Source organism: Lagopus muta, chromosome 6 (assembly GCF_023343835.1).
Source record: "Lagopus muta isolate bLagMut1 chromosome 6, bLagMut1 primary, whole genome shotgun sequence".
NCBI classification, from domain to species: Eukaryota; Metazoa; Chordata; class Aves; order Galliformes; family Phasianidae; genus Lagopus; species Lagopus muta.
Genome location: NC_064438.1, coordinates 25505201 through 25529656, shown reverse-complemented (window position 1 = coordinate 25529656; position 24456 = coordinate 25505201). Strand labels below are relative to the sequence as shown.

Genomic DNA, 24456 nt, shown 5'->3' with positions numbered 1-24456 from the left:
TTTTTTTTGTAGAATAAGCCAGTTGGGTGACAACCTGCAGGCTGTTGTGCAGGAGTGAACTCCCATTGAGCAGCTGAAGCACATTAGGCTTGTGCTGATTAATAATGGTCTTCTACAGTAATGATGACTGTAGGTAAAAGAACACAGCAAAGGGTAGAGCATCATAAGCCAGTACTGTAGGATTCACCAAAGGTTTTTTCTGAGAAGTTTGAAAGCATCCAGTTATCCAGAAACTTGAATCTTTTGCCCCCTTGCTTTGATTCTTGTACACAAGTAAACATTTTATTTTCCAGTGGCATTTTTTAAAGACCGAATAGCTAACTAGAAGAGCAGATGTGCATGTGTACATATCCTTTCAAGATACAGGAGTATATACTTGTAGCAGAAATGTTAAGTAATGGCTTGAAACAGAGATTAAGCACCTGGTAGGAAGGCAGGGCCAACCCAGTGGAGCATAGCTGTGTGCAATGCAGCTTGCATCGTGGCTCCACCCCTTTCTAGACCTCATTTAAGTGTTGGCAGTGGAGGCAAGGGTATCTTGCTGAAAGTTCCTGCATACCTAAGGCCTTCCTAGGGTAAGCAGATTCTTTCCTTTGTTTCTCTGTCCACAGCTGCCACATTTAAGCATATCCTCATTTACTGCAGCCTAGGACTTTGCTACTGCACTGTCATTGCTGTGCTTCCCATCGCGTTACAGTGTTACAGTACTTTACATGACATTTAATTGTAAATGAAAAATTGCAGGGAAAGCAAGCTTTGCATCTTACAGAGAATGAATATAACACTAGTCTCTTTTCTTCAGAAGAAATCATCCAAAAAACATCAGTGTATCCGGTTATCTCTGCAACCATATCCCTTTCAGAGCTGACAGCTTGTTTCCAGCACACTAGTCAAGAAGTTCACAAGCCTGCTGTGGATAGGGGAAAGGCTGGACTTTTGGAGAATCCTTCTCCTTCGCTGTCTACTTTCAGCAAAAGAGAAGCAAATGGAGTGACTGAAAGCTTTTTACTGGATCAGTGTAGCACCTTGCTTCCAGATCGTTCAGTCCTTCTAGAAATGCCAATGGATAAAACTCCCAGATTGTCAGCAGAACCATCGGAACAACAGGCAGCAAGCACTCTAGTCCCAGCAGAAAAGGGAAACAGAAGGAGAAGAAAGTTAAGGAAAAAGAAAACGCTGAGGGCAGCTCATGTGCCAGAAAACAGTGACACAGAACAGGATATAATTGACTGTAAGCCTACCCGGAAGGTCAAGAGTGGAAAAGTTTCTAAGGGAGAAAAAATTACAACATCAACTCCTCAAAAACAGGGAGATGGTGTTGCTGTTCAAGCAGCTAGAAACAAGGATGAGAATGATAGTGATGCTTCTTTGGAACTAGTGGAAGTTGCAGTGCCCCAGTGTGAAGTGGTTGATGTTGGTTCATCAGAGTCAGGAGATGAGAAACCAGACAGTCCATCAAAGAGAGAGTTGTGCAGCACTGTGGACCAAGCAGTCTTAGAGGCATCTTGCTCAGGTTATGATGAAGTGAGCTCTACCAGTGAGATTGGCACAAGTTATAGGGATGATACGAAAAGAAGGTAAGATTGTTGTAGATCTCTCAAAAGTATTATAAGATGTATTTTTTTCCTGTTGAGAAAGTTTTACATCAGTAATTCTTAATTTTGTTTGGAAATTAAAATTGAGGGAAAATATGCCTGTCTGTATGTTGTAAATTGAATTTGCTTCAATCCAACTAACAAGTGTACATTTTTGTCTGCCAGTTTCTCTAACAACTGGAATGTGGTCCTGCTGCATGGAAAATATTTTTTATCTTAGCCTATTATAGGCAGTTTTCTGCTTAGTGCAGAGTCTTGTGTTCTGGAGTACTACTTATACCAATAACTTATTGGAAAATGAGCAAGCAGAATCCAATCTTGCTACTTTATTTCTGTTACAGTGTGGCTGACACACAGGCTTCTATATCATCACTAAGAGGATCAAAGAACTCATCAGGTATATCTTTTAAGCTGCTCTTGTAGTTTGTGTATCATAGATTGCAAGAACTGAAGTCAGGTCTAGACTAAGCTGCTGCCAGAGGAATTTAGCTATGAAGATGGAATACACTTAAAGCATTAAAAGTGAAGCATGCTCACGTGCATCATCCCTCACTGAGAGCTTTGTGCCTTGAGCCTTTGCTACCCCATCCCACACTAACAGTCCTTCTACACAGTTTCTGTGAGGCTGTGGGACAGACAATAATACAATCCTCTTGCTATTTTTAAAGATCTCTCTGGATTTGATATTTGAAGACTCTTCAGGCTTTTTATGTTGTATTGTGACACTTACACCAGCTGAGAACTGCAGTGAAATCTATAAAGATGCTGAGCCTACATAATAGTTCTAGTGTTTGGTGGGGAGAAAGGAAAAAAAAAAACCAAAAAAAAAAACCCAACAAACAGTAGTATGTTTGTGTTTCTTCACATAATCAAAGAATGTGCGTCTCTATTCTACAGAAGTGTCTTCAGAGCCAGGTGAGGATGAAGAACCTACAGAGGGGAGCTTTGAAGGACACCTGGCTGCAGTGAATGCTATTCAGATTTTTGGGAATTTGTTGTACACCTGCTCAGCAGACAAAACAGTTTGTGCCTACAATCTGGTTGTAAGTAAGGTTGTGACGATGGTGTAAGAATAGTTCCAATCACAAGGTTGCAATTGTGTGTTTGTGAAGCATTATGTAGTTAAGGAGATAGCTGCTTTGAGTGCTTTTTTTGAGCGAGTTTTTTTTTCCCCACTATAACTTCGAGTCTCTCTTCTCTCCCCTTCATCTTGTAAGAGGGGTAAAAGGCATTTGTTGCAGGTCCTGCTGTTTTTATTAGCTGCTCCACCCTACTTTGTCAGGCATGGATCCTGAGAGGTATTGCAGACCTTTAGTGTGATGGACCATATGCTTTGCTTTCTAGAGCAGGAAGTGTGTGGCCGTCTTTGAGGGACATACTTCAAAAGTGAACTGCCTCCTGGTCACTCAGACAAATGGGAAGAATGCTGCGCTTTACACTGGCTCAAGTGATCACACCATCAACTGTTACAATATCAAGGTACTTCAATTCTGTGTTGATGAACATGTACTGCTTTGTTATGCAATGACTCTTTGCAAATATAAATGAAATAAGTCATTTAAAACCTGGTGAGCTATACATGAGCTTTACTTCATACCTCATTAGAGCAAAGCAGGAAGAAAAAAAAAAAAAAAAAAGGTAATCTCTTGGTTTATCAGTGGACTCTTTGTCAGAACAGCATGATGAGACCTCATATTGAGAATGCAAATATGCGGGATGGTTGTCTGTCTGAATTTTGAATTCACTGTATCTCTAATTTTATTTCTGATATAAAATGTAGTTCTCCTTACAGAACAGCTTTTGATAGAACAGGCACAGAAGGCTGAGGATTTTTGAAGCTGGAATTTGAAAGATAAACAGTAGGAAAGCTTGTTCTACGTGTACGCTCATCACTCCAAAAGTAATGCTTCCCAACTATTTCAGTGGAGATTAGAGCAGATGCAAAGGGCACAATAATACTAATTGTGATTTGATAGAGCAAATTCTCAGCTGCAAAACTCTATTTGAAGATAGTCACCATTAGCTGTGCATTTTTTCCAGTAATAAACAAGAGCCTGCATCCTATGCTTATAAAAACCAGTACCAGTAGAGGTGACAGCTATGCATGGACATCTGGAATGTGACTTGTCTTTCACCTTCCTGTTACCACTGCTGAAATGCAGCACTTGCAGCCTGACTGTGCTCACATCCTCTGTTTGATCTCCATAAATGTTCAGCAAGCATCAGTGAATGTCTGTGGGTGCCATTTTTTCCATATGTGGGAAATCAGTGACACCTGTGTTTCATATGCACTTCCATGTCAGGCATCATATTGTCAGACTGCTCTTCTGCTGCCACCTGTCGCAAGGCAACAGAATGTAATGGAATATTGGGTAGTTTGCCTCTATTGCCAACCACCATTGCCTCAGATGTTGTGGGCTAACATGATAAAATAGGAGGCATTACTTTCAGGGCAGCCCTCTTAGATTTAAGGACTGGAAGGTAAATATCTGCTTTTGGGAGTAAACTGCCAGATGCTTTTGACACTTCAGATGATGATTCATGGCATGTTCCTGTAGAGGACTTCATGGGTATTCCTTGAACTCAAGCTTGTAACAGGGTGTTTTTCATATACCTACTCTAAGCCGGTATATATGTGGCTAGAAGAAATCTTTTAGTGCTATAGATACTATAGCTAGTTGCTTAAGTACCATCAAGTCCCAAATATAGGAATGAGCAGATAAAAAAAAAAAAAAAAACACAACAGGATCGGACTGCTGGGTGATACCAGGTATTGAGATGTTTTTCTTCAGCTCTGCTAGTTCAAAAAATGTAGTCTTAGGTGAAAATAATCATTCACTCCAGACTTTTTTTTTGTCTCTGAACTGTTTCCAGTTGATGAAAAGCTTTAAATAATTATTTCTATTGTCAGACCAAAGAATGCATGGAACAGTTTAAACTGGAAGATCGGGTGCTCTGTTTACACAGCAGATGGCGGATCCTTTACGCAGGCCTTGCAAATGGCAGCGTGGTTACATTCAGCATAAAGGTTGGTTTGTTTGAATATTGGCACTTAAACGAAGTGGAAACTGCATTGGAGTGGGCTTTTTTCTTTCAGTCCTTTCTCTTGAGTAATATGTGTATTTGTAACTTAAGTATTTTGATATAAATAGTCACTTTAGTCCTTCTTAATCTTTCTTATCCCTTCTCCCCTATTCTCCAATTGCTTTTCTCTTAACTGGTCTGGTGTTTTGGTTTCATTAATGAGTTTTGAAAGCTGATACATGTACCTGTATGTGTGTTTTCGCAATGAATGCTTTTTGCTCTCCTTTTTCTAACTCTGAAGGGGGATTTACTGGGCTTTTCCTTAATTACTTTTTTTGTTTTGCTTTAAAGCCCAGTTAAAGGAATTACCTCCTTGATTTGGAAACTTAATTTCTAGTTAGTCATAGCAAAGTTTTAGTTCTTAAATACCAATTTTTCCACTCCAACAGAGCAACAAGAAAGTTGATACCTTTGAATGCCACAGCCCTAGAGCAGTGAGCTGCTTGGCCACAGCTCAGGAAGGAGCACGCAAGCTGTTGGTAGTGGGCTCCTATGATTGCACCATCAGTGTACGAGATGCGCGGAATGGGTTGCTTCTCAGAACTCTTGAAGGTCACAGCAAAACTATACTCTGCATGAAGGCAAGTGTTTCCCAAAAATGTTTTTTGACAAAGGATCCTTAGAACTGGGCAATGGAATTGCCAGATCACAGCCTGAACCAATGGTTGAGCACCAGGTGAGAAGGTGTGGCTAACTCAAGGTGCTCAGGTGCAAGCAACTTACTTGAGTGACCAGAAGGGGTGGAGTGTAGATCCACCCCTCCTCTCCCTTATTTTTAAGGGTTAGCAGTCAAGGGAACAGCATCTCTGTGAATAGGGATTTTGCTCCTCTTGAGCTATTACTGTCATCATAAGGGGTCAGCCAATTTTCCTTATTACCTGCTATTGCTCTGTATTGCCTGTGTCCCATTTGAAGGCACTGTCATAGCTTTCTTTTGCTGTATACTGTCATCTTTTTCCTTCATCTAATAATTAGCAGATTGTGGTAGACAATAGATGCCTTCTCCGTTTCAAAAGATAACAGTGGTTTGTTAGGAAAACTGTCATCATGCTGTAGAAGCTGATGTTTATGTTTGTAGGAAACACATTTGTTTCTTATTATTTGTATGGGAACTGCTGAGTCACGGCCTGAACCTCTGATTGATCACCTGAGGTGAGCCATGAGTCAGCCAGAGGAGCACAGGTGAAGGCAATTCACCTGTGCTGCCGGAAGGGGTGGAGCCAGGCTCCACCCCTCCTGGACCTATTTAAGAGCTGGCTACCAGAGGGGAAGGATCTCTTCTGGAGATCCTCCTCTTTGGTATCTTCTAGTGAGCTCAACCCAAGGGTAAGCTCTTCTACTTATTCTCTCTTGTGATCCTTGTTTGCTTTGCCTTACTCTTTTGATTATATTGCAATTATAACATCTTGGTTATACATTATTAAACAATTTCAGGGAATCTTGAAGTGTGAGATCCCCAGAATGAAAGAATGGAGGAAAAGTTGGTAAAAAGGTGAAGCTAGTTTTCACGTACCTTAATTGTAGAAACCTCTCAGGAAACTGGAAAAAAAAAGAATCTAGAAAACTATTCTTCAGTAGAAGAATCACTATTTATTCTGAACTAAAATATGCTTTTTGCATAATTTTTTTCCTTAAGTCTAGGCTTGAAATTTTTGAGCTGCTGAATGTGGACATAATTTCAGGATACTACTAAAAGAACTCTGTTACTGGTATAGCCAGAGCCAGCTTTCCTGTCAATGAACAGTCTTCAGGTGGCATATATTGCATTTCAGATTGAATGGCTCTATTCATGTTAAGAAGATTGTTTTAATTTTGTCATTATGAATGACATAAGCCTGCCCATTTGATGGTTACTTTATTGTTTGGTCTGATGTAACGTATTGTCTGAAGTCGGTGTATATGCTTGTCTGGCTGCTTTGCTCTAACCACAGTCATCTATAAATAGGGGATGACTGTTCCATACACAGTCCTTGTTGTCTTGGATGTGGTTCACTGACATGGTGTGTTTTTCCTTGTGAACTCTCTGCCCTAGTCCAGCATGCATGTCAGTGTATTGTGGTTCCTTCTTGATCCATGGTGGAACTGTTTAGCATCCTTTCTAGACTGATACTTGTTGGGAACACTGTCTTCTATAACAAAAGCACACAGCAGATTCAGCAGTAACAGGAAGCATTAGGTTTTATCGTGCATGTGGGGACAGCATTCTGTATTTGGTTCACTTGGTCCTGGATCTGGAGCTCAGTTAGCCCTCAGAGAGTAGCCTGCAGGATAAATTAGCCTGGTGGGCTTCTAATGTCAGTTGTGAAGTATCAGATTATCATTAGGATAGTTTAATATACTTCCTAGCTCTCAATTAACTTGGTGCGTGTGTTTTTTTGTACTCGGTTGATTTTTTTCTTATCTGTCAGATACAGGAAATATTATTTTGCAACTTCAATCATGAATCAGAATGTTCTGAACTTTAATCAGAATGTTTCATTTGGCTACTTCCATGTTGTTACATAGAAGTGAGTAGAAATAACACTTTTTTTTTTTTTTTGAAGGTTGTGAATGATCTGGTGTTCAGTGGTTCCAGTGACCAGTCTGTCCATGCCCACAACATTCATGTAAGTCTTTCTCTATAAAGCTGGAATGACTTCTGTTAAGGCAGTGAAAACCTGTGCTACAATGTCAATATTGCAAATAATTATGACTGGTGGTAGAAAAAAATAACCTTCAGAAAAGAAAACCATATGTTTCTGTTCTTTATTTAATGGGACTATGCACTACCGTAAAGGGGGGATGCATGGGGTAAAATGCTTTAGGAAACATCGTTAAATGTGTTGACACACTCAATATGGTATATAACACCCTTTTATCAGGGGCTCTTGTTTTTGTGAATATTTCTACAAAGCTACTGATAATGTGGAAAGGGTTTCTGTAGCCATGCAATGAATGAGACTAAAACTTACCACATTTTCAGTTAATTGACAGGGAAAAAAGTGTATTTCTGTGTATTTAGCTAAATTTGCTCAATGGTCCTTGTGGCTACATAAATACTACTGGTACTGATCAACACGGTACCAATTGCAGGGTAGATGGGAACATGTAGATAATAATGGAAAGAGGGGAAGTAGATTTCTCATAGTGATGTGCATTTCTATTGGACTGCAGTGACTTCTTGTTAACTTAAGCAAAGAAAATATTCTTTATCATAATCTGTAAGTGCTTTTGTAAGAAATGGAAGTCTAATAAAGGATATATCTGTTCTGTGATTGGTGAGGGTTGAAGCTAGCAATTCAAAGTGAAACTAAAACAGTTTTGTTTCACTAAAAATGATAAGCTGCTTGGCTCTCCTTGTTCTTGGCACAGACTGGAGAACTGGTACGGATCTATAAAGGTCATAACCACGCAGTAACGGTTGTGAACATTCTGGGGAAAGTGATGGTAACAGCATGCCTCGATAAATTTGTTCGTGTTTATGAACTACAGGTAAGAGTATAGATGGTTATTAATAAAATCTACCTAATGTGTTAAATGATTTCAGGAAGTCATCTTTGTGCTTACTGGTCTCTGGCCCACTCAGAATTTGCGGTCAAAATGCGTGAGTTGAGCATAACCTCAACTATTGTTATCCAATGATAATTTCAGCTCAAAGAAGTGGGAAAGTGACTTCATCTTCTTGAAAGATCAAACCCAACAGAAGGAATCACAGAAATAATGGAAAATAGAGAGCTTTCATTGTGCCTACAGAACTTGGAATATCCACTGGGTGGAGTGTTGATTGCTACCTAGGAAACTGCTTTTGGAAGCATTGTCACTTGCATGTCTGTGGAAAAATAACTGTTAACTATTGTGCCAGTAAATGTCTGTTTCTCTTTCTTTCAAGTCACATGACCGCTTGCAAGTTTATGGAGGCCATTCAGATATGATCATGTGCATGACCATCCATAAGAGCATGGTAACTTCCCTCTTCTCACTGATCTCAAATAGGAAGTTGTATTTTCCGAAAGCATTTAGGCAACTTTATTTTTTCTCAGATAATGAAATGAATTTGTTCTTCAGCTAAGGCAGAGGTATTCACAAATGTCAGCCAAAAAATCAAGTTGTTACAGCAGCCTTGTGTTTGTGTAATATTATTGAATGGGTAACTTTTGAAAGAACTTACACAAAGATATGCACTTGTGTTAAGTGCACAGACTTATTTCTTCAGGCAAGGTAGAGTTCAGAAACACTTCTGGATAAATATTTGCATAAAATAGTCAGTAAAAGTACTTATCTGCATGATGTGTAGGAATTTGTTTGCTAACTTACTTTCAGCTTATAGGATATGTTAAAAGGTCATGGTCATTATCTGTAAAAACAGAATTGATCTATGTATTGGAATACCTATGGCCCAAGCTTCACTTCTCATATGAGAGAGATGGAGAGCTAAGTGCAGCCAAGCTTTGTCCTTTCAGTCTGAAACTTGAGTAGTCCTGCTGTAATAATCCATTCTGGGCATTCTGAAATCAAAGAAGCATCCAGATAAGTGGCTTTATTGAAGAGTGAAGGACAGTAATTTTCTGTGGTAGTCAAAAAAGGAAGTTGTAGTCTGTCACCCACAGCAAATTCGCTGTTATATCCTAGTGATGCATTTCCAATAGGCAGAAGGACTTGAAATAAATAAAACTTCCAGCTTGTATGGTTCTCTGTATTATTGGTTTAAATAATGTATGACTACAAGAATCTTACATCTAATATATTCTACCCTGAAATCTTCTTCAAAACTTGATTTCATTTTTTCTATTCCCAGCTTTTTTCTTCATAAATACTTCTTTTACAGATCTACACTGGATGTTATGATGGCAGCGTCAGAGCTGTGAGGCTTAATCTGATGCAGAACTATCGTTGCTGGGTAATGAGCAAAACATCTTTGGCCTCTCTTTGGTATAGCTTTTATACTGATTTCTAGAGTGGTCACTATTCAACCTTGGGTAGCTTGACCTTTAATCTATTACAGTTCAATCTTTTAAATATCACTTTGAGTATATACTGGTAGTTGCATTTCTCATGCTTTGGGGGCAAGTCAATGGTAGCATCTTAGAACTATTTTTCTTTTGGATGATCTTTAGATAGTGGCATGAAAATAGTTAAAAGAGCAGGAAAAAAAACAACAAAACAATGGCTCTGTCTCTGGAAAGCTGAAGTTCTGTAAAGGCAAGGCCTTGTTTTTCTAAACCCATTCTTGCTGATGATCTTGAATGATGACTAGAAGCAGGAAAAATCTCAGGCTTATAACTGAATGAAGAGACTCCACTGAGAATGTATGGAATAAGAACATTAAGAAGTTAGAGGAGGCATGTGTGAGAACAATCCTTGTTGAATATTGTTAAGTTGCAAGAATAAAGGGATTAACTACTTTTTTTTTTCCCCTGGGTGATTTTTGGGTATGCTTTTTTTTTTTTTTTTCTACCAGTGGCATGGATGTTCACTGATCTTTGGAGTTGTTGACCACCTGAAACAACACTTGCTAACTGACCACACCAACCCAAATTTTCAGACCTTAAAATGCCGTTGGAAGAACTGTGATGCTTTCTTTACTTCCAGGAAAGGTTCCAAGCAGGTATTTGATTCAAGTTTGTATTTGGTACTATACTAGAAAGGTTTAAAAAAAAAAAAAAAACCCAAAAAACTCCCACACCTAAATATGAAGTACATGCTGTCAACACAATTATGGGACTTCTACTTCTCTTAAAGATTAATAAATTCTTCTGTTTTTAATAGCCTAACTGAATGTAGTTAGACCATACAAGGCTAACAGGGTTCAGCTTGTAACAGGTAAGGAGTGCACTGATGTATAACTTGAGATATGGTAAACTTAAAATAGTTTGGTTTAAAATCTTATATGGAAGTGGTAAAACTCTTGCAATGCCACAAGCAATTCTGGTAACTATACTTAAGATGTTAAGTTTTTGTGGTATAGTTTACTGTTTAAGATGAACAAATATCAGTTTGAAATATATTTATTTAACTTTAATCTGTACATGCAATTTCTGTGGATACTGTTGCTATGTACTCTTTGCTGGAGACTGGTTTTGGTAACAGTCTGTGTAATTGTAACATTCTATGTTAATGCCAGCACAGATGTCAAAACTGAAGAAGGCTTGAGAGTTGGAGTCTAGCTTGATCAAGTCATGAGGAAAGAGTTAGGAGGAGTAGGAAGGTTGTGCCATTCATGTTGATATGTAAAATCCATGCTTTACTCTATGGCAATATACTGTGCCTCCCTGTTGAATGCTTTTGATAATACACAATAGAAGAAAGTTTCTTTTAGAACTGAAAAACAGAAGTAGAGTCCTTAATTTCAGTTTAAGCACTTTTTTTGGATAGGATGCATTTACTTGGTAAGGCTTTCCTGTCAGAAAGGAAGCTCTTGTTCTGTTTTCTTTGAATCATGTGGTGCACAAGATTTTATGTAAATTATAATAGCTTGGTGTTAATTTTTAAGAAGGCTCATGCCAAAAATTTACTTCATCCAGAGTGTCACCTTTACTGAGGCTTATAGAATCTTTTAGTTTTTGTCATTTTTTTTCAGTGACTTCTTTGTTTCTTTTCTAGGATGCTGTGGGACACATTGAAAGACATGCTGAGGATGACAGCAGGGTTGACTCATGAAACTTTTCACCTCCCACATTGGGAAGTAATTCATGTCAAGATTATTCCAAATAACATCAGTTTCTTACTCCAGTCTTTTCTCTTGCTTTTACTACTTGGAATGCAAAAAGGAAGTGGAGCTGAAAAGCCTTGCTACAGAGCTGCAGGTTATGTTACATGCTGTAGACATAAGGCTGGTCACTTAAGAAGTGGCCCAAATGTAAGATTCTGTCAAGTTTTCAATTTGTTGACAAATAAGACTATTTTCCCCCCTCGTCTGCCTTCTTTTATGAAGTATGTTCTTGAGAATGTTTGGGAAGTGCAGAGGGGTGTTTAGAAGTTAGATGACGATGGGTGCTGGTATTTACACACTCAGCTTGAAACCTGTTAAGTGTCTAACTAAAACATGCCTGTTTTTATTATATCTATTTTTGCTGATTTTAATAAAAATCTGCAAACCAGAACATCAAAAAATCTGGCAGTGTATCTAGAATACATATTGGCTTTCTTCATAAAAAGAAATGGTATTTTACGGAGAACTGGAATGAGTTTTTTAACGTTAACTGTAATTTATATTTTAATCTTTGTCTAAAAAATTTCTATAATTGCCACAATATATATGGTGACAGGCTACCCTAAATATTACACCTCTTGAGGTGTTTTGGTGTTTTCTTTGGAGGAAAGCAGTCCTTTGACAGGTATGCGAGCAGCAGCAGAACAGCTCTGCTCTCATCTCTTTCAATCTTAGTCTCTCGTAGGTCCTAATGTGCAGGAAGGGAGAAACCAGTATCAGCTTTTGTTTCTCAGTGTAACCACTATTATTTGATACATCACCAGAGTTGGATTCCTTATGTGATTCCTTTGGAATTCCATAATCCTGTATCTTTATTACAAAGCAAACAAATAGAAGTTCAAAGTCACTATAAAGTAGAAGAATTTAGATCTAGTGTTATTTTGTTTCTGTTGTGAACTGGCTTAATTTGCTGTATTAAGTTCACAAAAAGTCAACAGGATTCTATGATTAAGTCTAAAATTCTCAAGCAGAAGCTGGGGATACAAAATGCATGTTTAATAGAAAAAAAAATTATCTTGTTTCCAGAAACGTACATAATGGACACAGGGAAGCCAGTGCAAAGTGGAAGAGTCTCTACTTGTGCAGGTGCCTCTGCTGCTGTCTCTTAGGGTTGCAGACTTGACCTCATTTTTCTATTGTGTTCAGTGAAATTGAACTTTTGCATTTGTGATGCTTTTTAAAGCATCGTGCATCGCAGCAAGATGAATCTGGCGAAGAAGTCTCTTAAACAATGAAACTAATCTGCCCAAAACCTTTTTGTTGGTGTTTGACTAGCCTTCTGCTTAATTAAAAAAAAAAAAAGCAGGAGTCTCCTTAAAATGTAGCAGAAGATAAAGATATTCCAGTGTCAAAACTGAGTCACTTATAAGCATATCCAATGCTTTTCAAAGTGAATGTACTGCTTTCAGTGGACATCTCTTTAACCATCCATTCTAGACTTCCTATGCTATCCATAGACCAAATGTATTTTGTAGCTTCATTCTTTGACTGCAACAAAATCTTTTTAGGCCAAGACTGACTGAAGGAGGCCCATTGATGTTCAGCTCTGCTATCAAATCAAGGGACTTCAGGGCCTTCTCTGAAGCGCACAATGTTAATATTGTGTTATTGCACAAGCATAATTCCTCTGTGTTTGCTTGACATTGATGGTTTTTTTCTTGAGAAAGACAGGAATAAAGTAGGAACAATATACAACAGAATCCTACTTCAGACATAGGAATTCTTGAGGTTCCAATGCGTTTTGTAGTTCTTTAGGTGATTTTTTTTTTTTTTTTGGAGGTGTTTTTTTTTTTGTTGCTGTTGTTTGTTTTTGTTTTTATTAAGATGTTTGTAGACAGGAGAAATAAAAGCAATATGTGACTTAGACTCAAGGCAGCTTTGAGAGTTTTATGTATTTTTTTGAGGTAGGGGAATGCATTGTTTTCTGCTTTATTGCTCTGAAATCTCCGAGAGTGTTTGAGATATTTTTTTGTGGGTTTTTTTTTTTTAATAAGTAGAGGGTTTCATATGACTTAAACTATTTCCACCATGACTGATATTAAAGAGGTTTTTTTGAACCCCAGTGAGGGAGATGTAGAAGTATGGAAGGAAACAATATTGACTTTTTGAGCTATTCTTCATAAGTTGTTACTGAAGTGATGGTGTGGAGCTCTGTGGTCAAAGGACAAGCATGTGGAGTGGTTCTATCACTAAACATTGTGTGTGAAAGTAGATTTTGATACTTGGTGATTCTTATCCTCTCAGCTGATGCCTTTGTTTTCAGGAATGTGCAGAGATCTTTCTCACTAAATGTTGCAACAAAGGCAGTTATTACACTTTATTTGCATTCCTGGTTAGTTATTGTGTTGATCTTTTTTAGACGGTGTAAAAGGAGACTTTTCTTGTAGTCAGTGATATTTCCTTCTCTGTTCTTAAAAACAGTCCGATCCAAAATTTTGGACTTTGGAAATCCAGCTTTACCAGTGGTGTCTTTTGCTACTTCATAGGTGATTACAGATCCATTTTCAGAATCTTTAAAATGGATAAGAGACAGGAAAATAGCAGAGCTGCATGAGTGCTTATCAATTTTGCTTTGTATGTATAAAAAGATATATGTATATTACTTAAGGGCTCAGAGGAAATATTGTGCTGCTTTGTCATGAGGTTATCTTAACAGGATTTGCTAGGAAGTTGTCATGCAGATATGAAATTCCACATACTTCCTTGGACTTCTGTGGGGAATGCAGCTTCCATTAATGGCTGTTTGTTTCCTCCACATGTGGTTGCAGAAGAGCAATGGTAAATTGGTGTGTTCGATTGGCAACCATTGATTAGGTCCTCTCCAGGTTTGCAACTGGGGGTTCTGACTTGTGGTATACCTCTGGTCAGAGAGTGGTCAGGAAGGGCCATTGTGAAATATGAGTGGGGCAACTTCCGTGTGAGAAGCAGCACTACACATCTGAAGCCAGTGTTCAGGACTGTTTTTGTTATGGGTTTGGTTTTTATGCAACTAAGGAGTTGTGGGTGTGGAAGAGTGAGTGAAGTGAGGGTTGATTTTTACGGTTAGCTGTTTTATTTCATTAGTCAAATGTTAGATATGAGCTCTGGACTTGCAGAATGCTGAGGGAATGTGGGTGGAAGTCACCGTTCTCTTCTTAGCAGTGCAATGCTGCTTGTTCAGCTGTGAGTCCTCAATGGGCATGAAGTGCTCAGAGTTACTGTATGTATCTTTTGTAATATGGAGATGGGAGAGGCTTTACTGAAACCAGTTAGATATCATTCTTTTCAAAAGTGGGGAAATGTGTTGTGGTGCGCTTATATTAAGCCCTACCCAAGCTCAAAAAGAAGAGTGCAAGTAGCATAAAATAATCACTTCAAAAGTTCAAATGTGCCACAAAGCTTTATCTGACATGCTCACATGTGTTGAATCAAAAAACAGTGCTTAGACTGGTATTATTTGCTCCATTTTCCTTCAAATCAAAGGAAAAATAATAGCTAACTGACAGCGCAGCACTGCATGGCCTAGTGCTGTTGCTTCCCTGTCTGGAAGGGGCCAGAGGGAAAACTTGCATCTGTTTGTATGAAGATGCATTACATACCCCAGCTTCTGCTTGCCTTGATTAAGGTGTGTGGTTGTGGACCTTCCAAACAGTTCAGCTCTGTGCTGCGCTGAAGTAGCACAGGTCTTTGTGCACACTTACAAACCATGTACTTGTGCTAAATCATGGTAGACAATGACTGAAAGCTCACAAACTGCAGGTTCCCAGAAATAAAAGCATGGTGCTAGAAAGATTTTTTTCATTCTCTAAAATTGAAGTGTAGGTCTGGATAAATCTTGGTTTTCAGGCTTTTATGGTACTATAGTTCAAACATAGTCTTAAGTTGTCCAGAATTGCAGAATATATGAGGAAGGATAAGGAAACTGTATCAGCTGCTAATTGTAAAATATTCAATGGTGAAAGTAAAGAGCAAACTGTGTAGGTATATATTCTGTCATATGCACCTGCCAGCTTCTCAAATTTCATTTGGCTGCAAATATTAATAAGTTTTTAAAGTGGAATAAAACAACATGGTTGAGTAATGACTTAAGCTATGTAGAACATTTGCACAGATCGACCTTGCTTTCCCTCTTTCATTTTGGTACGAAACTGTGAGTGTAATAATGAAACTTCACACAGCCAAAAAAATGAAAAGAAAATAAAAATAAAAGTTCTTTATATTGTTTATGGTTTGTCAGTCTTCTTTGTTTGGAATAGAAAGATTCTTTCACAGGGTTCAGTAAAGTACAACATGATGTTCCCTTTGTGGCTGGCTGAAGTCAGCCAGGTTGTTCTGGAGCTGTGTATTTTACGCTGCAGTGGCCAAGCTTCAGTGCTGACAGAGAGGGCTGATGCAGTTTTCTGCTTGCAGGGTGCAGGAATCGAAGATGTCATAGTTCAGCAGGAAAGATGGAAACCATCCACCCAACAGAGGCCACAAGACAATGCACTGAGACAGGCTTGCTTCATGGCTTGTTGCAAAGGGAGGTTCTCTAGAACTGTTTTTCACTCGCTGGGAGGTTTAGAGCCAGTTTCAATTGCCAGTCAAAAAATCCAGATCTTTTGACTGGTAGACTTTGTTTTTCTGTGAAGACCCCAACCAAGAGCATCTGCCTTATTTTTGTATGGAAAATAACAGCTTAGTGGAGATAATGCATGGCTGGAACCCAGGGCTTCTAGTATTCCAGTCATCATGGAGACTTAAGTTGGGTTAAAACAAAAGCTGAGCTTAAAGGTTAACTCATTACATAAACTATGATTCTCTTACTCTTTCAGAGGAAGTTACAGTACAAGACAATAATATTAAGAACTCTATGTAGTCAAAAGGTTTATGTGTTTCTTAGTAATCCCTCAGTTAAATGTACAAACTATCAGAATAATGTTGGGTAGATGCCAAGATTTGTTTTTGTAGTTTTGCTTTACTGTAGCAGATTGCTTTCTGCTGCTGCTTTTTAGCCCTGTCATCCTCTGTTGCCTTGTGACCACGTGTATGAGAGTGGCTTTCCTCTCAGAAGAAGTTCTCCTGATAAAGTCTGGCCTTCGTGCTCTCTGTTGTTGCTGTTTTTCTATCCATTTTTGTGCTGATCACTGACCAGTTCTGAAAGCCCATCAAGCTCACGTTTTACAGTGCATCTGAAGTAAGCCAGTAAGTGTCTGTGATAAAACCAGCTGCTCTAGCTCCAGAAGAATGATGGGACAGTGCTCAGTACTCTGCCTGTGTTGGGGTCTGGGCAGTTCTGAGATGAAAAGAGAACCCAGAAACTGTTAGTTAAGAAAAATAGGACGCTGAAGACAAGTGTGCGTATGTAATTAATGTATACTTTATGTGTTTTTTTTTCTTTCTTGAACTGCTTCCTTGAAAGCGGAAAACCACTTTCTCAATGTTACAGAAAATGGGCTACAATTAAAAACAAAAAACAGAAAAAAACAAAAAAACAAAATAAAAACCAAACAAACACCAAAAAACCAGCACTCTAAAACTATTGTATGTCCAAGCATGGTAGCATGGAGATACTAAAAACGAGAGCAAGTAGTTTAGTTCTGCTGCTTCTACTGAGGCATCAGAGCAAGGCATACACAGACACTGCAGTCTGCTGTGCATGGTGCCCACTTTTCCAGCACAACAGAGAATCAACCCACAAAGCTACAGCTGTAAAGACATATGTGATCATGACTCATTAATGTAATTAGCACAATCTCAGTGAAATAGTTAACGGTATGAAAAGGCTGAAATGGTAGTAGCAACATCAGAACAGAGTTAATGACTAATTACAAGGTGGTAGGAGACACTTTTGACTTGCACAGTTCAGATCCAGACTCAGTTTTACCTGATCTGTACTGACTATAGAGATGGTGCTTCCAACTGTCAATATAAACAGAGTTAAGGTGTATGCTCTGTGTCTTAACATGCAGGAAAACCTAAATACAGTCATCAATAAATTAATCCTCATGGTTGAATGTAAATGTCCTGGAGATACTACAGCAGTAGGTACAGGAAGTGAGCACTGCTTTGCTTGCTGCAGCGTGGCTGTCTCTTCGTTCTTTCACGCACATTTTATCTTTGGTGAGCAAAGCAGGAATCTTGCAAAATGCTCATTTGTAATGGGGGATGGATGGAGTTCATTACTTAAAACAGCAATCTGGAGCAGGTCCTTGATTAAGGCTCTCCTTGATGTTAGGCGTACATGGTGAGCTGCAGCCACTAAGGAAGAGAAGGAATTAAAGATCAGGCCAACTTGAATGTGTGAGACAGTGCTGGGAATTAATAATGTAGTACTGGGGTGTCGTGTTGGAGATAGCAACATAAAGCAGTTTACCTCCAGGACGTTGAGTTTTATGATTCCATCTCCATCTTTATCGAAGGCGTGGAATGCCCCTAAATCAATGACAGAAAAATACACAGGATAAATTATCGTGCAACCAAAGTGTAAGGATGATCCCATGCAGCAAACTAAATCACGTTCCCACTGTGTTATCCAAACTTGTGCACGCGTTTGCTTTTCTGGTCAGCAAGTATTTCTGCTATGCTTTTTCCATAGCTAATACAAGGAGATACATAATGGCTTATTATTTTTTGTGTTTGTATGGGATGGATGTCATAACCTAGCACACATCATGCATTATTAAAATTATACATAGGCAATAGTGCTGTGTATAATAAACTCTCCTTTTAATATCAGAGTGTGTTTGGGGGCAGGGAAGAGGACAAGGCTGTAAAATGAAGGCAGCCACTCACTGAACATAGCATCCAGTCTCACAAAGCAGCAGATGAAGCTGTCAAAGTCGATGTTCATGTTCTTGTCAGCGTAGCGCATCGTGATGATGTCATAGAGCTGGTTGTTCAGCCGAAACCCTGCAGTGGGGCCAGAAATGGGTTTGGTTGTTCCTTTTACAACAATAAAGGATCTACAGCTTAAATGAGAGCAAGTAGGTAATTTTGATGGCTGACTGCATCATTGAAAGCTAACTTGCACACAGGTGGGCTCCCTGATGCACATCCTGTGTGCTCTTAGTGGAGTTGCACAGATGTTACACACATTCTGCTCAAATTAAAAGGGTAAAACTAGGCAAATGTGAGTGCTGACTTAGTACTTCTTTGATTTTGATCATTTGTGAGACTGAGATATATTTGAGAACTTCTGCTGGAGGAAAAAAAAAAAAATTTTTTTCTAGGGCCCCTCCTTAAAAGGCTGGGCTGTATTCCTGACCTCTCTCTGTAATACATCAACCTAAAGAAGGTTTATTTGGCTGCTGGGCATTGGACACAGGGGGAATTACCTGCATCTTTGACTGCATTGCGCATCTCATAGCTGTTAATGGTTCCTGAATGGTCAGCATCGTAATGCTTGAAGATTTTCTGCAAAAAGGAAGTACACAGCAGAAATTATAGCTTATACTTTTGTAGGACATGCCTGCTGATGCGAGAGCTACCCTGCAGCACCTGGAGGCTTTGCCTTATATCACCATGGCTGCTGTTCAGCAATCTGTGTTGTTCACACACAGCTCCCCTCACTCCTGACACGTGAGTTAGATCTGTGCTGTGAAAAGAAAAAACTTTTCCCCCCAGAGACCTTCCTCACTTGACTTGAGTTTATGCTGTTAATCCTCTCTCTTAATTGCCCTAATTAAGCTAATTGCAGTGCCTGGCTCTATTTCCCATCCTCCTCCTCCATCTTGTGTGCCTCCCCCTTTCTTAGGGGGGAATCTCCTCACATGAATGCTGTAGCTCTAGATGTTTGCTTAGGCTAAGAAAAGGCTGAAGGAAGACATTAGTCTTCATCTTAAAAACTAGTTTGCAATTCTGGGAGCTTTTTTGGTGCAGGGTACATAATGAGGTCTGGTTTCTCTACACAAGATTTTGCATTGTGGAGCTATGAAGAGCAGCACTACCTGCCAGCTTTTGATTTTGTCCCAGAGGTGTCGGAACTCATCAAAGTTGATCTTCCCTGAGCCATCTGTCTGCAATGCAAGCATTCAGGTAAAAAAAACAATATTGTAAATGGAAAACTAATTATTTTTATGGGTGAGAGGGGTGAATGTGAAACCCAGCTCAGATTTCCTGAGCACTGAGAGAGGGCTGAATGGCACAGTAAAGTGCTGGTGAGCTCTTTGGTTATTGTGAGTGTTATTTTGTTTTGGGATTGTGAAGCGTTATTTCCCTGTGTAGTAATAAACCTCTAATACAGGCAGGAGAGTTGCTCCTGGAGCTGTTGTAATGTACATAAAGCAGCGTGTTCTAGCAGCTTTTTCCAAGTGCCCCCACTGGTGAAGTTCCCCCAAAACTGCTTAAGACAAATGAGCTTTATCTTGGAGTGAAGCTTTTTCTGCCTTGCTGAAATGAATTGAGAATCAAGCAAAATGTTGACTAAAATAACTTACTGAACTGTGTTCAGCCTCCAACCATTATGGTTCTAGGCTGTAATTATAAGCTCAGTCTGGTTTGAATGTGCTTATGTTCCTTCAAAATCATATGTTATGGAAGCATATGGAAACATATATGTTTTCCTCCTTAGGTAGTAAAACTGAGTGGTGCTGCATTGGAGGTAATGCCATGTGACATCTTGCAAAGTGTTTTATTGTACTTGCTCCGAGAGAGCTGCTATATGCTGAGTGCTAAGCACAAGGTGGAATGTGTGATGTGCTGAAAATGTAAAGAGAAGAGAGAGTGATTTTGTTGGCAAGAACTGTAGTTCTGTTGAGATGACTTAAAGAAAGGGCATCATACTTACTCCATAGTTCTGTGTTTTGATATGTTTTCATCTGCCAGCTATGCTAACATTGAGATGACTGCAGTTCATGTGTGCCACCCTGGAATGCTGGGTTATCTGATAACAGCCTGTAACACACTGGCCTGCTTTCCAGCTTACTAAAAACAATTTGTGTGTGTGTGGTCAGGGAGTAAAACTCAGGTGGAGCAGTGTGCTATCAGGCACTCCTCTTTCACTGGCAAAGGATACATCCATCAAAGCAATCATGCTGCGGCAAGATTCTAGTTCAAATCCTTCTGTCTTTAGGTCCTTATCTGAAATAAATGATACAAAAGACCATGTAAGTCAGTAGTCGCTTCTTCCTCTTAGGTAGGACTCTGAGTACTCAAAGTATAAGCCAAACTGACTTAATTCATCCCACGAGGTATAAGTGAGAAAAAATATCTGTAAAGGCTCTGAGTAACAGTATTGCTTGTGTTTCATAGGTGAGTTGGGACCTGCTGTATACAATAAAAGCCTTTGGAAAATCTAAATCAATTTCCAGTTAACTAAGCAAGCCTAGGGTTTGTAGGCTAAAATAATTGCTAAATGGGAAGAAAGTTCCTCCCCTCTATTAGGACTTCTTTAAAGGGACCTTGCAGTCTGCTAGAAATGTTTATGAATGAATTTTTGCTCGTTTCTGTATTATCCATATCTGATCAGCCATACAGACCATCTCTATGTAAAGTTTTCTAGCTAAAGACTGCAGAAGTGAAAGTAGAAAAGCTGTGAATTTGAAACCCTACATAATTTTGAGAATATTGCTCAAGGGTGGGGATGTATGTTATATCATAACTGTCTTTATCTGGGGTTACTGAAAAGCACATTCAAACTCACGTTTTTTAACAACGTTGTTGAGAACATTCCTGAGTTCTTCGGCATTGATCTCCATGTCCTGGTGGGAAACATGGGGACGGTATGGTTAATTGCAACATTCCTCATTATGAAAATCATTATATGAATGGATATACTAGAAGTATGAAGTCTCTGGTCACTTTTCATCATGGCGTATGATCCAAAATAGAGAGCTTTCTATCTTTGTATAATTTTTCTTGAGGCCACAGCTACACCTTCAGTATGAAGCAAATCTAAAGTGATTGCACGGTATTTATTAGAAAAACATTGGGAAAACAGGCAGTGATTCCAAGCCAAAGCATAAGCAAAATGTGAAAATCTCTGCAACCCTTCTGCAGCCTCTTGTTTTGTGCAGTTTTGATCTGTTCTGATTTCTTTAGTGCAGATACATACATGTACATGTACATACACTTTTCTCTATGCATTACTTATACATACTATGCAATACTGATTAAGAAATCATTAATAGCTCCACACAGTAGTGATTGAAGTAAGAACACAAATTTAAAAATTTTTGTACGCAATGAAAATAAGTTGCATATACATTTGGGCATAGCTGTGTGCTTAACTGAATTTCCATTTGATTTTGCTTAACTTCAGCTCCCAAAGGAAATTTGGTGAAGGAAAATTTCAGTTTTCCATGTTTTGAATCTGTGAAGAAGCTGGATTAGGTGCTGCTGTGGCTTAGCTGTTCTGCAGAGGTAGGGATTGATTGTGTACTCACATCCCCTGCAATCTGTTGGAAAATATTCCTGAACTGTGTTTCCTCTTCACTCTTCTCACGAGCTTTTGCTGAAGACCGCTGGAAAGATACAAGCAAAGAACACGTGCAATGTTAGCTTTGCAGGAAAAAGAAGGGATCTGGGTGGTTCACCCCCTTCACACAAATAAGGCTCTTAGCGATAGTGGCACTGTTCAGAGGAACAAGTTATCCTCACGGACTTCTCCCCTTTCTTTCATTAAATGCCCTCCTTAGTGAACCTGCTGCATCATTACCATCCCCTCATTGTTCCCGTAAGTCTTGAAACAAATCTAAATGATTACTTTTACCAATGGATCTTTACATTCTGGTTGTGTGTTTTCAAAGGAGAAATTTGGAGCAGAAGAGGAAAACATGCTCCATAGCTACCCTCTAGCCTAAGAATTGTTCGAATGGGCTCAGTGGCTTTAGAGCATTTTGCACTGTTCTGGAGGCTGTAATACTGCATTAGATAGCATCACTGTTATCATTTCCACTTTTCTCAGACACCTGTAGAGAACAGCCTCAACTCTGAAACTGGTAAGTATCATAAGGACAGTCATTTGTCCCGTTCCTGTGCTCTCTCCAGCTGCCCTTTTAATGCTGGCCAGACCAAACTCTATTCCCCGCCTTGCCAGTTGCTGCAGAACCTTTTTCTCATCTACGTGGGTTTTTTCACCATCTTTGCCAGCATCTTCGTGTGTTGTCAGCTCCTTATTGCTGTTTGCTCTGTCAGAAACAAAGATGATAGGCTAGAAGAAGAAGGAAGAGAGCAGAAGAGAAATAGAAATTACACAAGAAATAGTGTTAGGGAAAGTATTTGAGGCCATCCATTCTGTGGCAAAGCACATGCAGCCAGATGTGGGAATGCAAAATAAAAGAGGAATTTCTCAGGTTACTACTATCCTTATGCTAAAAAAGAAATCTGCAGAGCTTGTGTAGGAGCTTGTTAGTTACATGAGGCATGTGTTAGTTTTTTATTAATTGCTGAGGCATTCAGCCATAAGGAGATGCATGCAGTTGTTCTGTTTCAGTATGTTTAAAGCAAGGAAAACTGGTATCAGATGTGAATGTGTTATCCTGCACATATAACTGCGCATATATATATATATATATATATATATATATATACACATATACATATATAACTGCAATTGACCAGTCTTAAGATTAAAGTGCTACATTTTCAAAGTCCTTGTAAGAAACAGCGATCACTCTTCTATGTGGTGCTCTGATTTATGGAGTTTCGTGGACTACTTTGGTATATATGAAAGAGGAATGCAAATTAGAGTCAACACTCTCCTCTTCAAAATCTCTCCCTTGTGGCCTTTTTATACCCTTCCTCTAGCTGATAATTTTCCTTGTAACTTCATAGTATGTTTCTTTTGTTTGCTGAATGTATTGCGTAGACTCAAAAGGGTGATCCTGGACTCTGGTGAGCAGAAGCTGCAGGAAGGAGGAGTAGCTGCATTGGGCGGTGGAGGGCATGTGTCTGGAGGAGGGGAGATTCTCACTGGGAAGCTTCAGGATGCCTGTGGAGGGTCAGGTAGGCAGGATACTTAAAGGATCAAGCTCATAAAACTGAAAGGTTTATGCTTTTACCACCCTCTTAAGAAAGAGAAATATCTGATGCTATAGCTGTACTTCATCAGATTCTTGTATAGGAGGACAGAGTCTATGCTGCCTGAAAATGGTCTCTTGTCTCCAGTGTTCTTTATTAACTAGATCAGCTTCAGAAGCACAGCAACTCCTGCTGCATTCACTGCACATGCATCTTGCCTTTTGGCACTCAGCATGTTGCACAGGTACCCACCTTGCCTTTTTTCTTCTTCTATACAAACAGAAACAAAATAAGAAAAAATTGTTTAAAAAGAATTATGGATTCTACCAGATCACATTGTTAAATAGCAATGTTTCATTTTTTTTTCTTTCACTTTCTCACGTTTCTTTTTCCCATTCCTGTAGTCATACTTTTTTTCTTCAATTTTATATATTCATACAGATTTCAAATCTCAAAAAAGAAAAAAAAAAGGGGGGGGGGGGGAGAGGGAAAGGAAGGGGGAATGCAGCCATGAAGAAACAGTATGTTAAAATTGCAGAAGCAATATCAAATTGCCAGTCCACCTAATCTGGGGCTTTGTCTGCTTGAATAAAATCTGTTATCCCTAACTACTTTTATTTTCCCCAACTAATCACTGCAGTGTAGATTGGACTTCTGTGCCCTCATATCCATGCTTTTTGGAGTGGCAATTAAATTCCATCAGATCTGGGCAGAAATTTTGGTATCATGATAACAAATGGAGGGGGAAGGATTCTGAAGGTTTGATGGAGCTCAGTTCTGTGCAAGAGCATTCTGCTTTTTTCAAGACTGAGTGTATTCTATGTTCCAATTTATTCCCACACAGATGTGTAAAACCCCAGGCTAAAGAGTTAGTTTATCATGGATGCTAATTTGAGTCACAATAATATTAGAATCCTTTTTCAGAAAGTTCATACTTCAAAATAAGGCACTCTTTTTCTTAATTAGATGAGCTGCCAGGCTCTCAAACAAAAAACACTCCGAAGGATGGAGCTAAGCCTCCACCAGAGCATGAATACTCTCAACTGATGGAGGCAAAGGCAATGCTTGGTATGGGGCTTCTTTATGTGAAGAACAAGTTTCAAACCTGACAAAAGATTCTGGTCTGTCCAAACCAGAAAGTAGCATATATAAATCCAAGTGTTAATAGGA

General features: G+C 39.0%; 2 protein-coding genes across 8 annotated transcripts in view; one reads left to right on the top strand and one right to left on the bottom strand.

The window, feature by feature from the left end:
- ZNF106 (zinc finger protein 106) overlaps window positions 1-15570 on the top strand; it is a 37714-nt gene extending 22144 nt beyond the window's left edge. For 2 of the 3 annotated variants that reach the window (XM_048947854.1, XM_048947855.1), the window contains 12 exons: window positions 803-1577; window positions 1937-1992; window positions 2493-2638; window positions 2940-3074; window positions 4507-4623; window positions 5069-5260; window positions 7223-7285; window positions 8031-8150; window positions 8548-8619; window positions 9484-9555; window positions 10117-10263; window positions 11259-15570. In XM_048947854.1, coding sequence (XP_048803811.1) covers window positions 803-1577; window positions 1937-1992; window positions 2493-2638; window positions 2940-3074; window positions 4507-4623; window positions 5069-5260; window positions 7223-7285; window positions 8031-8150; window positions 8548-8619; window positions 9484-9555; window positions 10117-10263; window positions 11259-11315 — 1952 coding nt within the window. In that variant the 3' untranslated portion in view covers window positions 11316-15570. The remainder of the gene's footprint in view (window positions 1-802; window positions 1578-1936; window positions 1993-2492; window positions 2639-2939; window positions 3075-4506; window positions 4624-5068; window positions 5261-7222; window positions 7286-8030; window positions 8151-8547; window positions 8620-9483; window positions 9556-10116; window positions 10264-11258) is intronic. The other variant, XM_048947856.1, reaches the window with a different exon arrangement.
- Window positions 13332-24456, bottom strand: part of CAPN3 (calpain 3) — a 27860-nt gene continuing 16735 nt past the window's right edge. For 2 of the 5 annotated variants that reach the window (XM_048947857.1, XM_048947862.1), the window contains 10 exons: window positions 23539-23556; window positions 22376-22477; window positions 21711-21788; window positions 20969-21026; window positions 20342-20406; window positions 19275-19343; window positions 18663-18741; window positions 18121-18237; window positions 17702-17760; window positions 13332-17586 (listed from right to left, as the gene is read on the bottom strand). In XM_048947857.1, the coding sequence (XP_048803814.1) occupies window positions 17560-17586; window positions 17702-17760; window positions 18121-18237; window positions 18663-18741; window positions 19275-19343; window positions 20342-20406; window positions 20969-21026; window positions 21711-21788; window positions 22376-22477; window positions 23539-23556 (672 nt within the window). In that variant the 3' untranslated portion in view covers window positions 13332-17559. The remainder of the gene's footprint in view (window positions 17587-17701; window positions 17761-18120; window positions 18238-18662; window positions 18742-19274; window positions 19344-20341; window positions 20407-20968; window positions 21027-21710; window positions 21789-22375; window positions 22478-23538; window positions 23557-24456) is intronic. The other 3 variants (XM_048947859.1, XM_048947861.1, XM_048947858.1) reach the window with 2 other exon arrangements.